Source organism: Varroa jacobsoni, unplaced genomic scaffold (assembly GCF_002532875.2).
Source record: "Varroa jacobsoni isolate VJ856 unplaced genomic scaffold, vjacob_1.0 scaffold_1193, whole genome shotgun sequence".
In the NCBI taxonomy this organism is placed as follows: domain Eukaryota; kingdom Metazoa; phylum Arthropoda; class Arachnida; order Mesostigmata; family Varroidae; genus Varroa; species Varroa jacobsoni.
In genome coordinates this window covers 146,864-161,476 of record NW_019214095.1, presented here as the reverse complement: position 1 = coordinate 161,476, position 14,613 = coordinate 146,864, and the positions used below count along the sequence as shown (strand labels likewise).

The 14,613-nt window shown below is 38.6% G+C and overlaps 1 protein-coding gene across 1 annotated transcript in view; it reads left to right on the top strand.

The window, feature by feature from the left end:
• LOC111267488 (protein turtle) overlaps positions 1-10,877 on the top strand; it is a 107,768-nt gene extending 96,891 nt beyond the window's left edge. The window contains exons 11-12 of the mRNA XM_022845766.2: positions 5,203-5,352; positions 7,065-10,877. Of these exons, the coding sequence (XP_022701501.1) occupies positions 5,203-5,352; positions 7,065-7,279 (365 nt within the window). The 3' untranslated portion in view covers positions 7,280-10,877. The remainder of the gene's footprint in view (positions 1-5,202; positions 5,353-7,064) is intronic.
• The last annotated feature ends 3,736 nt before the right edge of the window (positions 10,878-14,613 follow it).

The window sequence follows — 14,613 nt, the reverse complement described above, 5'->3', positions numbered from 1 at the left end:
TATAAAAAAAAGAATGTGTATTTTTATCTGTGTATTGATTCTATTAAAAACGAACGTCGACAGAAAATTATATTAGAAAAATCAATTTTGTATGTATTAACTCTGGTATCACTCTATAACGAAGTACATGCATATATGCAAACATATATATATATATATATGTTTGCATATATACATACAAAATTTATTTTTCTACTTTAATTTTCTGTCGATGTTCGTTTTTAATAGAATCAATACATAGATTAAAATTTTTTTTTGTCTATAAGATATTACAGTTGGCTTATGAAAAGTCTATGAAATTGAGATAATATAACCCTCATACTGAAAAGCTTTCGCGTGTTAGTCTTGTTTGCAAATAAAAGTACCTGTACTTAGGAAAGATATTTCACTTCTGTTCACCTGAAAATCATATAAATTTAAAGAAAATTAAGTCTGCTATAGACTAGTGCGACGAAATGCATGCTAAATACAGTCGAATGAAACGATAATTGTGATAAGATTTTCAACGCTTTTATTTAGTATCAACGATTTTTGTGCCAAAACACCATAACATAAACACTTCGTAGCCGTTGAATATCGGTGATAAGGTATACAAATACCGCCAAAATATAAAAATAGTCATTAAATGATATGAGACTTAGACCGGTCTTATTCCAAATAAACTAGCTGAATTGTACATTATATAATGCACGCTACGCACAGTGAGACCCTCTCTGTACAGGGCATACAGACAAAAACACATATGAAAGAATTCAAAACTGCTCCAGAAGTAACTGCTAACTTACCATAACGAATACTATACCTATGGTCCCAAATCAAACAGCATTTCACCACACAACTTTACAGTATTACGAACGAATAGCTTGTTATTCTACCTGTTTACTAGCAACCTAACGCTAAGCTCCAACCAACGCCATACGATGCATTCATGTAACTAGATAACTTTATATATATATACGTCCTCGGCAAGGATCAACTTATGCACCTCATTGATTTTCAGCACACACAGACACCTAATAAACCGTGCTGTATCATACTGCCTGTGGTATTCATGCACGTTACCGCAGCGCAGCCGGAATGCCTATACTGACCACATGTTCTCTAAACCCATCTGCCCATTTCTCATCGAACTTCTCTTTCTCCTATGATTTTTATGGGCCGCTCAATTTCGGAACTAGTAACGAACAAGATCAGTGTAGTGTAACGCACTTAGTTGCAGTTTCGAGAAACACTAAGCACCGGCCCGGAGAAAGTTAATTATAACGAACTACACATGCAGGCATAGCGTAGACTGTATAGGTTAGCCTGACGCTGGATAGGCGGATATTTATGTGTAGTCCCGCTAGGCAGTGCGACGGGAGGAAATCAGCAACTGATTATTTAGCGACACCAAGCCTTAAGCTAATGACTCTTCCGTTTTACCTATTAGACTTACGACAGTGACTGCAGTGATGGCAGTTCCTGGCAATCATACTAGCAATGCAATCAATGTCTAGCTTCACAGGATGCCAGCTACTGGATGATGGTACGGTTAGATGCAATCATAGGCAAGAAGGATAGGAGGGCAGGGAATGTTAACAACAGGTGGTACAACAAACAAATCCACTCCGTAAGCACATATCGCCATAGTGCTTCACTTGGATCTTTCGCACCGATTACCTCAGGTGCGTGCCGACCGATGGCCCGTGATGTAGGGTAAAGGAGCAGACCAGTTGTCATTGTTTAAGGCCCTTGTCCTAAGCTTATCGCTTTGTAGGACTTCGGTGCTAATGCAAAATAGGAGTTGAAAGCGGCTAAGTAAAACCTAGACGGAGGCTCGTCGTTTTAGCATAACCCACAAGTGTCGTGGTAGCGTGAATCTACCCACAGAAATATAAAAAATCAGCGCACGAAATGCTGAACACTGTGATAATGGCAGAAAACATGGGAATGGCATCTACACACTTCGCTTATGATAATCTAATTGGAGGAAACGAGTGCCAGGATGTGATGCAGTATGCATTGAGTCATGCCAACATTTCGTTGATATCCTCGCGGCTGGATGTGATTTCTACGAATACAACCTCTCTATGCTATTAGCCTTTTCCTGATGTAGGTTCATTATGTCAGATATTTTTCATTTATTTATAGATTTTTGTTATCTAAAAAAATTTTTATGCCAGAGGAGATCGAGACTTAGTGTTTCCATTTGCGACGTGCTAATATTCAGCCTGTTCCTATTCATATAATACTTACCGTGACGAAAACGTGTAGTTCGTTAATGAAATTGCTATTTACAGTATCACAAAAGTTGACTGTCAGTTTTCTTTCTCGCTTTAACTAAGCTAGCTGATCTCAATTTTTAAAATTTACAGCCATTTATTTTTTGATTCTTATCGATATCCTCTCAACATTACTATTCACTGATATATCACTATGATAGTTAATATATAGTTAAAATAAACGCTAGGTATAGTAATTGTCTGGTCTGGGTGAGTTGCGACCAAGTGTCACGTATGTACGCAACACATTTCTTCGCCCTTAGTAAAACTCATCATTTACTGTCGTTCTGGAGCTTTGAGACGATGTACTGTACGATGGTATTATGAGCGGTCCGACATCGTTTTTGGTGTTTTTTTATATATTTTAAATATTTAATTTAAATATTGGAATGATCAATATATATAGTTTGCATAGTTGTAATAATCAATATTATGAATCATTAGTTCAATATATATAGTTTGCATAGTTGTAATAATCAATATTATGAATCATTAGTGCTGGTAGTAAGTGCTCGCTTCATACAACTAGCGATACCGCTTCAATGTATTTATATTATATAGGGTAAATGTATTGTCACTTACGTGACAGTCGACCATGACTTAATTTACTTAGTTCCAATCTCAAAATCCACAGATTGTTTTATCAGCATGTTCAATGTTCTTACACTATTTGGTAGTTAGGGAATATTTTCAGATAATGGGGTGAAAAGTTTTTCTTGATGAAAGATGATTTTACGCTTTAGCCAAGAATTGCTGAAGTACCTATTTGAATTTTTCGATATATATTAGCTAGCAGAGTAATAAATAAACAAATCGAGTTTTGCGTTCGGTGCTACTGTCGTTAAATATTGCTTGAAACGGTTGATCTTTAGCACGAAACAGTGTCCGCGCCCGATTTCGCACTAAGACTACCTCACAAAACGCGTTACCATTACATCATCATGGAGAAAGCAGCACACAAACTACCGTTACGAAGGTGGTACCGTGAAGTTAATTCTCAAGGAGAATTAGCAGATAAATACTGTCTTTGTTGTTGCACCACTCGAACTGAATTTAGCTACTACATGTAGGCCCGAGTCGGCCATTAAGGTCTTGGCATCGTCTGGGAAAATGTCACGTCCATCCGGAAAGTTAGTTTCCGGAAAGTAAAGATTACAAAATACGCGTTCGTGGGTGTGGCTGTGCAACTAAACTTTCTAATCTATTTTCGCTTAGGTTCGATAAGTGTTTATAGGTCGCCGATGACGCAATTTATTGGCCCAATGTTATTTATGCGGACGCCGTTCGAACAATTCCTAGAATATGCTTGCAAAATTTTTCTCCATGTATGACGGGTTTCTTCATAACTTTAGACGCTTCGCAAGTTCAAATGGCGGGCGTATTATAATAAAGCGATCTAAACGATACCGTATGTTGAGTTATGTTACAAATTCTAAAATCGCATTGTAACATTTCGTTATCGATTTAGAACAAGAGCTTTTTTCTAGCTTCAGTAAATGTTGAAGACTCGTTATCCGTTAGAAATAAATCGACCGTCACAAAACAATTATTTCCAATTGTTCTCTTTATATTCATAAAGTAGTTATGGCCGACGGCACGTACAGAGTAGTTCGAAATATATATTTACGACATGTAAACAAACAGATATCGCAAGCTAATACCGTGCTCGTAATCTAACCTAATTCAATTAGGTTCTTGTTGAAAGACGAAATCATTTTAAATTCTTGAATTAGCGGATTTTGCCTCATTCAAACCAGGACTTATCCTGAATAGGACCAAACACTGTCTAGGTAACTCTATACCTGCATATCTGTTTGCAGGTTTCACCGTCTGAGAGGAATTGGCTTTCGCCCCTGTACCCAACTCTTGTAATGGCTAGAAGCCGTATATCGGGGTTAATATAGACGCAGAAAGGTTTCAGACGTTTCAGAGACCGATCTCCAGAAAATTTACCCTAAAAACAGTCAGAACGAACAAAACCATGCATAGGAGTCAGTTATATGCTTGTATGTAGAGCCAGAATCCTTTCATGCACAAACGTTCATCAAAATGCCTATAACACAGCAAACAAGCAACCATCTAGGTATTGTTGACAAGTTCTATTGCATATATAAGACTATAACACACCGACATTAAACTAAATTTACCTAATACTAGAATAATTAGAACTATGATGATAGTAGTTCTGAGAATTACTAACTAACAAACCTCGTAGGCCATTATTTAATGTAATATTGTAACTTTATCAATTACTTACTATATATAGAATTGTAATTATGGATTGAAAATGGTTACCAAAAGGCTATATGATCCTCTATCGTGATGCGAAACTTCAACATATCTGCTCTAGGAAGTTGAAAGGTCAACACTGCAAATATGAGGCAAAATTCTTTAACGGTATATATATAGATCAATTGATCCTAGGAACTTGCGCGGCCTAAGGGCTACGTTAGCTCCAAGCAGCGAATACCTATTGGTAATGCATTCCAGAACCTAGCGGTAAATTCAGCTAGGTTTCACTAGAGGAATACGAGGTTTTTATGTGAATTTGGTAAGGAACACCATAACTAGACCGTAGTTTCAGTTATTATAATTATTTGTGGCAAGGGGGGATACAACAAAGTAACCGTTAACATCAAAGGAAGCGTAATACTATAGCATTTTACCCTAGTTCAAAAAACCTATTTCTGGATAATATTAAACACAAAAAATAGTAGAGTTTTGAGAATATTGTATATTCAAACTCATTTTTTCACACATGTAAATACGTAATGTTTCTATCAGTAGCACTTCGTGTGATATCTCACTGATACGAATATCGGCGTTTATTCAAGCACTCATTATGAGCAAAAATAATTCTTATCGAAATCCTTTGTAATTGGTGAACTAAGGCGTTACGGAACGAATTAACCTTCGTGTAATATATTATTTGGTGTTACAGTTACAGACTATCCGGCTCACGCCCACAAACTGATCATTCGCGTTGTGGGATACACGCTGATGGGAGCTTTTCAAGCCTCGCCAGAAATTAGTCTTCTGTTACCGGACAATGAGAGGAGTTCAAAGAAACGAGATCAGGCAATTGTATCCGGTAAGCCATTTCAGTTCAGTATATATGTATGTTAAAAACATAAAAACAAAAATCATACAACATAACAGTGTTTGCAGACATAGCCTTGCAGCCTTCATCGAATATGGAAGCTATACGAACTTCTGCGGGGTTTGATACAGATTAACGAAAACTGATCGCTTTGCAATATTAGTAGGGAGATATAGTCGTATTGTAAGCTTAATAATTTCAAATTTGCCAATATATCTTTTGCCATGCGTAGTGATATTTATATCCGCGGCAAAGACGCGCCTTTTATTTCCGACCAAAGCAGTTTGATTGCTTTATCAAGCTTAGATACTGTGATCATTTCATACTAGATGCTGTTTTCTTTAATTCTATGCTATTTAGACGATTTCCAGAAGATAAAAACAACTTCTGATTGGTTGAAACTGAATTGCTGTTGTATTGGCTCGGTTTTTTCTATGCCGCCAAGCCAAATTGTCACATAGAGAAGTCATATAAAAAGACCCCTACAAGCAAAGATTAGCCGTGCTTCAACCTTCGCTGAAGACACCAGTTGTTCACTGATATTATGACGACTGATCTTTAACGACAGGGTTTACACTATCCCCTGTTGGACTATACGTGTTTATAAATCTAACACGAATAAAAGCGTAGCTTTTAATAATACTGATTTCGAACGAATGTCTCAGAGACCTTACGCTAATCTATCATAGACGCTTTTTTCCTCTAGTGTTTTTCCATATATTTCTTATTTTCACCGGAAGCTGGCGATTCTTTGAATGGGATATTTGCACCAAGAGAGCATTGTAATCCGGCTGCTGCAGTCTTATACAGCTATACGGTATAGGTCAGTGCGATGCTAACGGGTTTGTTTACTACATTCAAGTTAACGGATGTTGTGTTTAGAGCCTACTGGCAGGAGCCTGCGAGAAATAATCTAATTATCAATGTATTTTTCTAGTTCAACGGACAAAATCACATAAAATGTACAGTAACGTCGAATCTATCCAAGGCACGTCCAATCGAAAGCGGAGATTACACGCCACACTATCAGCTGCAATGGGTTCGAAGCATGTTTCTTCTATCAGTAACCGACATAATGTTGATTTTTGCCTAATAGCACGTAAATAGTAACCTATTCAAGTTCAAGTAGAGCAACTACTCAAGTTCAATAAGTTTACACATACCATTGAGACGTACGTGCGCGCATACGATGCTCTGTGTTCTTTCTACGATTATAGAAATGTTATAATTAAATTCCTCTGATCTGACCTATTTTCTTTCATAGTGTTGGCCTAGAAATAACGATGGCGCACTAGAAAGAATCAAATGGAAAAAAATCATTCCTTTTATTGACATTCTACGAACCGCTATATCAATAGTTTCCTAAGCAATCTGCAGACACAGACACAGGACGTCGAGGGTAATAATCACCTCACCGATGCCCTCCCATCCAGAAAAACTCCACTCCGTAATCGTTCAGTGATGGTGTTCGTGCCTACGAAATTATTAAAGGCATATATCAAGAATCAAAAATAGATACAATTAGTTGCAGCTCTGATTTGTTCTACAAGAAACACACTGAAAAAAAATTGAAGCATTTACTTCGTGTCCTCGTGCGCTCGTATATGTGTATATGAGTCCACGCCGTCCTCAACTAACACAGAAGTGATCTCTTCTACTCGTTTGATGACGTGGCTCTTCCCCGTTTTCTCCTGTCATTGCAGGCATTGTTGGGGGCTTCCTCTTCTTTGTCGCGGCCATTATTGTGTCACTTTGCGCGGTAAAGATGTGCAACAAGAAAAAGCGACGCCGAACAGAGAAGGCCTATATGACGGTCACCTGCGCGCAAGGTACGGAGCCCGGGCCAATTTCGACCGGCACTCTAGCCGACGTCTGCTCTCACACGCAGACGCATAGTCCCCTTGCTATAAAAAAGTAACCTACGGCCCCCGGGGTTGAAACGACCCCGGGAAGCATTTTATCCGCGATCGACACTATGGCACAAACCACCACAACCACAACAGCTCTTGGAAAGGAACTTGAGCTCGACAGGCTGGACCACCACGGCCTACACCTCGATTTCACGTAACAGCAGACTGGCAGCGCCAAGACACACCCGTCCCACGGCACCATGTAGATAACAGACTGAATAACACGATAATGATGGTAAACAAAGATTAGTGTAAACGTGCGCAAACTGCTGTGACTCCTTAGCCGAGGTGACCCTGAAAACTGATGAAATCGTTCAAGCGTGTACGCGGCAGAAACTTGCAGATAAGTGATGTGTTTAGCGTTTAAAGTGTTGGACGGAATCAGAACGATTCGAAATGTAGGATTAGGGAAACCAGGACAACGTATAGCCACCATCGACCTCATGCACAATGATCCAAACGCAAATCATAATTAAACACCAACCAGTTGATACACTGAAGGACCTCAACGTTAAGCGTACAAAATGCGAGTTTGGGAAGCAACCGTTAATCAGTGTCTTCGGACGAACTTCAAAAGGATTTAAATACGAGAAGGATGTCCACTACTAGCGCTAGGAGTTAGATACTAGCTACCAGATTAGTCGATTTACTCTTATGTAGTTACCTGCCTTTTTCTTACATTAGTGAGTGATGAAAAACTGACGTTCGTAAAAGTAAGGGAACTGACTTTACGTGCATTAAAATCGTGCATCTAGGAGGATATCATCTGTACATTACATAGAATGTCTTCTCAGAGTATACCATCGAGTATCGAGACAGTGGAAACGCCGAGATTAATAGCAAAGATCACAGAATGATGCCCCATAATAAAAACGAAGAAACAAACTAACAGTGATATATTAATATATCACTGTATATACACATAAATCTAGTCTGAGAGGTACGTACCGGGGTAAGGCGTATTATGTCTCTTTTATAAACATGATTTTACAGTCTCAAGATTTGTGCAGGAAAAGAGAATTAGAAAAGGGCAAAATTAATTTTTTTTAGAAAAAAAAAAAAGAAACATGTAGATGAGACATTTAGATGCGCGATATCCTAATAATGAATTCGAGAGAAGATTTTGAATAAAATTGCAGTTGAGTATGCTGTAATACTCTTTCATTAATATAGATAGCCAAACTCGTTTGCAGGCAGCGGCAACGACCAATAGCAGCAGCAGCAAGATAAAGCGGAGTTATTAAGCAGCATTCAGTGATAACCTTTGCTAGACGATATGTGTTACGTGATTTTTGCGTTGTCAAAATTGTCACAGGTCAAAGTTGTTGAATCCAAAAAGAGAAGACAAGAAACAACCGAGCTGGACAACAAAGGACTAAGAAGAATCATGTTTAAACGAGGCCCCTTGGGGCCTTCAGATACTGAACGCTTTTCTCCTCCAACTGATCAGATGCTATGTTTAGACGGAAGTCTGACGAATCGATAAGTATAGTCTGGGATGTTTGGACGAGAACGCTCGCACCCCACTAGAGAACTGATCAAGAAGACGGAGAATATTGGAATCAAATACGAACCGACGAGTTGAAATAATTGATCCAAAATAGATAGAAGAAGATATCCGTGACGCTAATAAACGATACTAGAAAAAGTTATAAATCTGATATTTTATGAAAAGGTATATTTAGCAGCAGTAACAAAACGGCTGTAAAGAAAATGTATAGATCAAGATCGGTAACTTGTAGAGATGTTAACAGACGATATTGAATAGATGGACTTTATGAAAATATGGATACTAGTAACAAGCTTGATAAACATGTACACGAACGAACGGAACACAAACGTAATTAATACACCCGCGAAGCTGTAAATATGGTATAAATATACAGGTATGTGCGAAATGAAAACATTTGGAGTGAATTAAAAGACATGCAATACTCAGAGCGGTTAAAGGAAATCCACTATCTTTTTCAGTGTCTCTAGGTCCTACAGATGAACGAATTTGGCCCATGGCGGGAAAAAGCCAAAACAACAAAAAGCAGACTTTCTTGAAGGTCTAGTGAATCTACGAGAATGAAGCCGGAAAACCTTATGAAATGGCGAAGAGTGATTTTTCCGATGAAGATATTGTTGGTTTGACTGAAACACTTCTTGAAGTACAGCCAGATACATACAGGCACTGATATAAATGAAGAATTTTTTTTCTAGTTTCGAGGTCAGTCGAACGAAAGTTGCATACCCATGGTTGGGGATTAACTAAGCTGGCTGGTACAACCACACCGTGGACCACAAACAAAATATGGCGTCGTGTATGGGCGACCCGACGATTGTTAAGAGTGGAAAAAGACAGGCTGAACGAGCGAAAGAAAAACACCGGTGACGACGTGCAAGTCTAACCGAAATGAGATAACATACGCCGGCCGAAAAGAAGAAGATGTTAGCAGACGACCAGAGACAAGTGCTTAAGGCCGTGCAGAAAGCGAAAAGGGATTATATATATACATATATATAATGTATGAACGCGTCTGCCAACAATGTGACGATGAGATGGTAACGGACGATATGCACACAAACAAATGTACAGACATGCATTGAAAAAAGCACTCATAAACACAGACAGACTTATCATATTATAAGAAAACTCCTATAATACAGGTCTTTTATCTCCTCTGAAAATAGGAGAAGGTTAAAGTAGGCTTCCGATTTCATTCAGTTCTATACTAAATAAGAAGAGGGGTCCATCCATTAAAAATAGAGAAAAAAAAAAGACCCTAAGGAATCCAGGATTGATGCAACGAGAAGTAGAGAAAGAAACGACAGAAATCCAGCTTCTCTGCCAATTTGGATACCTGGAGTAATAATAATCATAGCAATAATGCGGACAACCCCTACTAAACTGGTCAATCACTCTAACAGACAAATATAATTGGGGAAAAGTCGATAATAAACGATCTATTATTGACACAGTGTGAAAACGAACGCCTGCAAGATGATTTCGACAAGGAATGATTCATGACTGACAAGGCAAATTACTAAAATATTTCTACAAAGATATAAAAAAACAATTAACGAAGTGAATTGATACTTTAAGAAGGGCCAGATAGGCATAGATTTAACAGAGGAATAGATGGTAGACAGAGATAAAAGAAATAGCGCGATAGGTTTAAAAACGTGAAAAATAAGAAAAGGCCCTAGCAGGGCTAATATAATATGGGATAGGTGTGTTGAACGTCCTTTTGATGCTGCGTGTATGCGACAGACAAAAAGGAAATACGGGAAGAAAGTCTGCCACGAATAGCATAGCATCAATGCTTAGATAAGCGACAGGAGCGAAGGGGTGCAGGTAAGTCGGCTTCTGTCGAAAGGCAAAATTGTGGAGGACATGTCAGATGCTCGAAATTGAAAACAATATCCGACGTATAATCAGACTAGCGGGGTATCGAGAGTGAACGGCGAGCCAACAACTGCAAAGAACAGTCCACAGACAAATGATAACTCTCGTTTTGATGATGATTCATTGAGAAAATGTTACTGAATAGAAGATGAACTAATGAGATTTGTAAATAAAAATAAGACAATAAAAGGCAATGACACACCGTTAGTTGTTAATTTAGCGTGTTTTGATTTATAAGCGGCCTGTTCCGATAACTAGCTAGCTAGCTAGCTAGCTAGCCCTTGGTCGGATATTCTGTCTACGATCAAAAGTCTATTTTAGACCCCCTATTTATTGGACACTATTTGACAAGTTATTTTCGAAATTGTGCAAGTCCTTCTAACATATGGGGATTCTTTCAACGAAAACAGTTATTCAGAAAAGTCGATAGTTTAAAATATAAAATGTTGCATTAAAAATTGACAAATGTGTGCAATATCTTTTTGTTATTATTATTATCACCGTCCTTTTATCTTTTTACAAAAGGAGATGTCAAGATAGTATACGAACAAAGCTGCAGTTTTTTTTCTGATGAAAAAACATTAATGTTAACAGCAAGTGTTAAATCATCAGCATTTTAGCACAAATAGGAAGATTTACGCAATATGCATTTTTTTCTTCCAAAAAATGCTCCTATCAAAGATCGCCAAGCATCGTTGTTTGTCAAGTAGTAGAAAAGCAAATTTTTCGAATAAACTGTGTAATCTTTTACTAAAACTGGACAACTTCAAGAGCTACGTTTTCTTCTCAATTCAAAAAAGAAAAGAAAATCACAGAAGCCACTACATAAGGAAGTAATGATAGTTTTTACTTAGAGCTCGTTTAGTTATCATAATTCGCCATTCTACCGAGATGGGAAAGCTTCGAGAAGCTCTTTCCTCGCTACTCAAGGCCATGATGTTCATTTTGTTCGAATGAATTTTACTTTAAGTTGGGATATATATATATATACACGTATGTATTTATAAGATTTCGTGTTTTCCTGTTGATTTTACCACATGGGCCGTTGTTTGGGGAAATTGGGGAAGATAAAACAAATCGTCAATAAATGCATCACATACGGTGTAATCTGGACCACGGATTAGCATCATTACTAATTAATTGTACAGGGATTCGACTTCAGTGTTATCAAGTCGTATTGAAACACATTACAACAGTGCACTATTACTACTCGTTCGATTTTCTAACAAAAAAAAAAAGCAGCTATTGCACTTGCCAGAGTTACATACATACATACATATAAAAGCCCACCCCACACTGCCCAGTAAAACTTATTGGGGATCAGACTAGTTTAATTTAAAAAAAATTTAATTTAAAATGATTACGAAAAACAAACAAATTGAATAATAAAATGAAGCCAAAGTTTCGGTCCCTGCTTCTGACCTTAGACAGAAACCAAAGATACGGACTTTTCTAATATCCAGTTTCTCGATAACGAATAAACCCTTTTTTATATTCTTTTCTTAAATATTTTTTTACGTTTATTTATTTATTTATATATAGTTCCTTCTATATCACAAGAGCTTTGGAGGGCGGCAGTGTAATCTTGCGGGAGCGGTTTTTCTCAACTGTCGTGTGAAGTAAACCTCGGCCTATGATGTGACCTCAAAATAATATTCAAACAACACAGGACCAGACGCAGAGCAAATATGAATCGGAGACGAGCTTGCTAAGATTCTGGAAAATAACTTAGAACTGTAGTTTTATTGGTATAGATAAAATCAGCTGAGTGCTCGACGTTACAAAACTTCGACATAAATTTTAGCCTGTACATTTAATCTACATAAGGACAGCTATTGTTGGATCATCGCGTGTAATTCGCATTCAGGGTAATCTAACAATCTGCATAATTTTTTTTGTTGAAAAGCATTTATTACCTAACTATCCACACAGAGATATATGACCAGCCAAGCATTTTGATCAAGTTTTCAACTCTAGCTCTGAACTCTATTGGGCAGTGTGCCGTTTGCCTAGTAGAATTTTTCAAAAACTGATAATAACATAAGCGATTTTTTCCAGGTAAAACGTCGATAGGACTTTTGAGCACATAAACATATCGGATCCCAGCTATTTTTCGTTCAGATTCTGCAATGATAAGTTCACTGTTTTATTCTGGATCAAGCATAGCGAATCGACGTAGCTCGTTTAGCTTGGCCAAATTTGAAAACCCCACAATATAACAAAAGCGACAAACCTATTATTTCTGTTTGAATTCGCTACGAACATAAAGTACCCGTACATCTTTCGTATAATCATAAAAAAAACTTTACGAAACTTGTCTTCCACCACAAAACAACATTGCTTCAGTCAACAACAACAATAATAATAATAAGTTAGAAATTCCTAACTGCTGCTGCTGCTGCTGCTGCTGTTGTATGTCTGTCTTCCGAAGATACTACCGCCGATGTCAAGCGCCCCATGTGGCACTTGTAGAAAAAGCATCAATTTTTTTTTTCTGCAAATATTGCAGTTGCTTCTGCTGGTGCTTCTGTCGGACCGAAAGCTGCCTCAGAAGCAACGCAAACAAAGTAAACCTCCATCCGAAGCCTAATGCAGTTACTACAATGCTACAACGCATATCGTCGTCAAACGTCCAGTGCGCTGACCGTTAGCTAGATCGTTATTTCCACCGCTCTTCTGGCCACCACTATCATCGCAATGGCTATTCGATGCAACGTTACTCTGGCTACTGTGTCTGCCGCTGCCGCTGCTAGCAGCTGCCGTAGGTCCGTTCCTTCAACTCGTGCGTAGACGGGTAGCAGTGCAATTGCCGAAGGGAAAGAGCGTGAGTCATCTTCCTTTTTTCGGCTGCTGTCGCGGCCATTCGGATAGAAAGAATGAAATATGAAAAGCTTTTGCTTTCTTTCGTCCTACTTCCTGGAGGAAGGAACGCGAGGACGTTTACCTCTAGCAGTTGACGAATCCAGAGGGCAGAAACTGACGCTTTGCATCGCCTTACCTGCCGTCAGCAGCGACTGTTGCTCTGCTACTGCCGCCGATTTCTGGTAAGACAAAAGCGGAGAGTGAAAAGTAAAGAGAGAAAGGTTAAAAAAAAACTTCCGAACGCTTCTTCCCAGCGACGCCTGGAGAATCAGCTGTAGGCATGGCTTTGCATAGGACTTTTCCTTGTTCCACTGTACTTTCGTCATCGGTAGAGTATAATCGTACCGTTCATTCCACAATCGTTTATGGCGGATCTCTCTGTTGCAGTTGACTTCGTTCTCGTCATTGTCGGTGCTGCAGAAGTTAGAGGAAATGTCAGCGTTGGTTCGCTATCTCTTCTACATTTTAGAGCTTTGTTGGATTTTACGAAAGGCAGAACAGCTTACGATTTTGCCATCTTCATAGCCTAGCTGACAACGCTAAGCTGTGGCAGCTGACGTTACGTACGTTGAGTAGTTTGGCAAGGCAAGCAGAAAATTCTGGAAGCAACCTTCTTCAACGAAGAGCGCGCTATAGAAGCATGAAGAGCATTTTGAAAATCTCTTCAAACGGATAAGGTTTCTTCAGGATTCTCTGCTACTTAATGGTATCTGCTTCCGACGCCCATCAGGCTTCATTATCCACTTCATCTACTCAGTTTTATTCCATTTCGTTGATCTTCTCTGTCTCGCTAGTTCTTCAAAAGCTTTTTCCCAATAGCTGACTCAAACTTCAATGTGAGCTTTTGTAACCTCTTTCTTCTTCTTACCAGCATCATTTCCTGTAACTGTGAGACAACTTCCCTCTCTTCCAGATGCTACGGCAACTACTTTCCGCAATGGCTTCCTCAAACGACGTCGGATCTTTTGGCGCCACTGCGACTTCTATCGCCTGTCGATGAGGCCGCCTTTTTTATACACCTGCACGTATACACAGAAACATACTTGAACGATTGCAAACTTGCGCACACACAGGCACACGCATCATGGC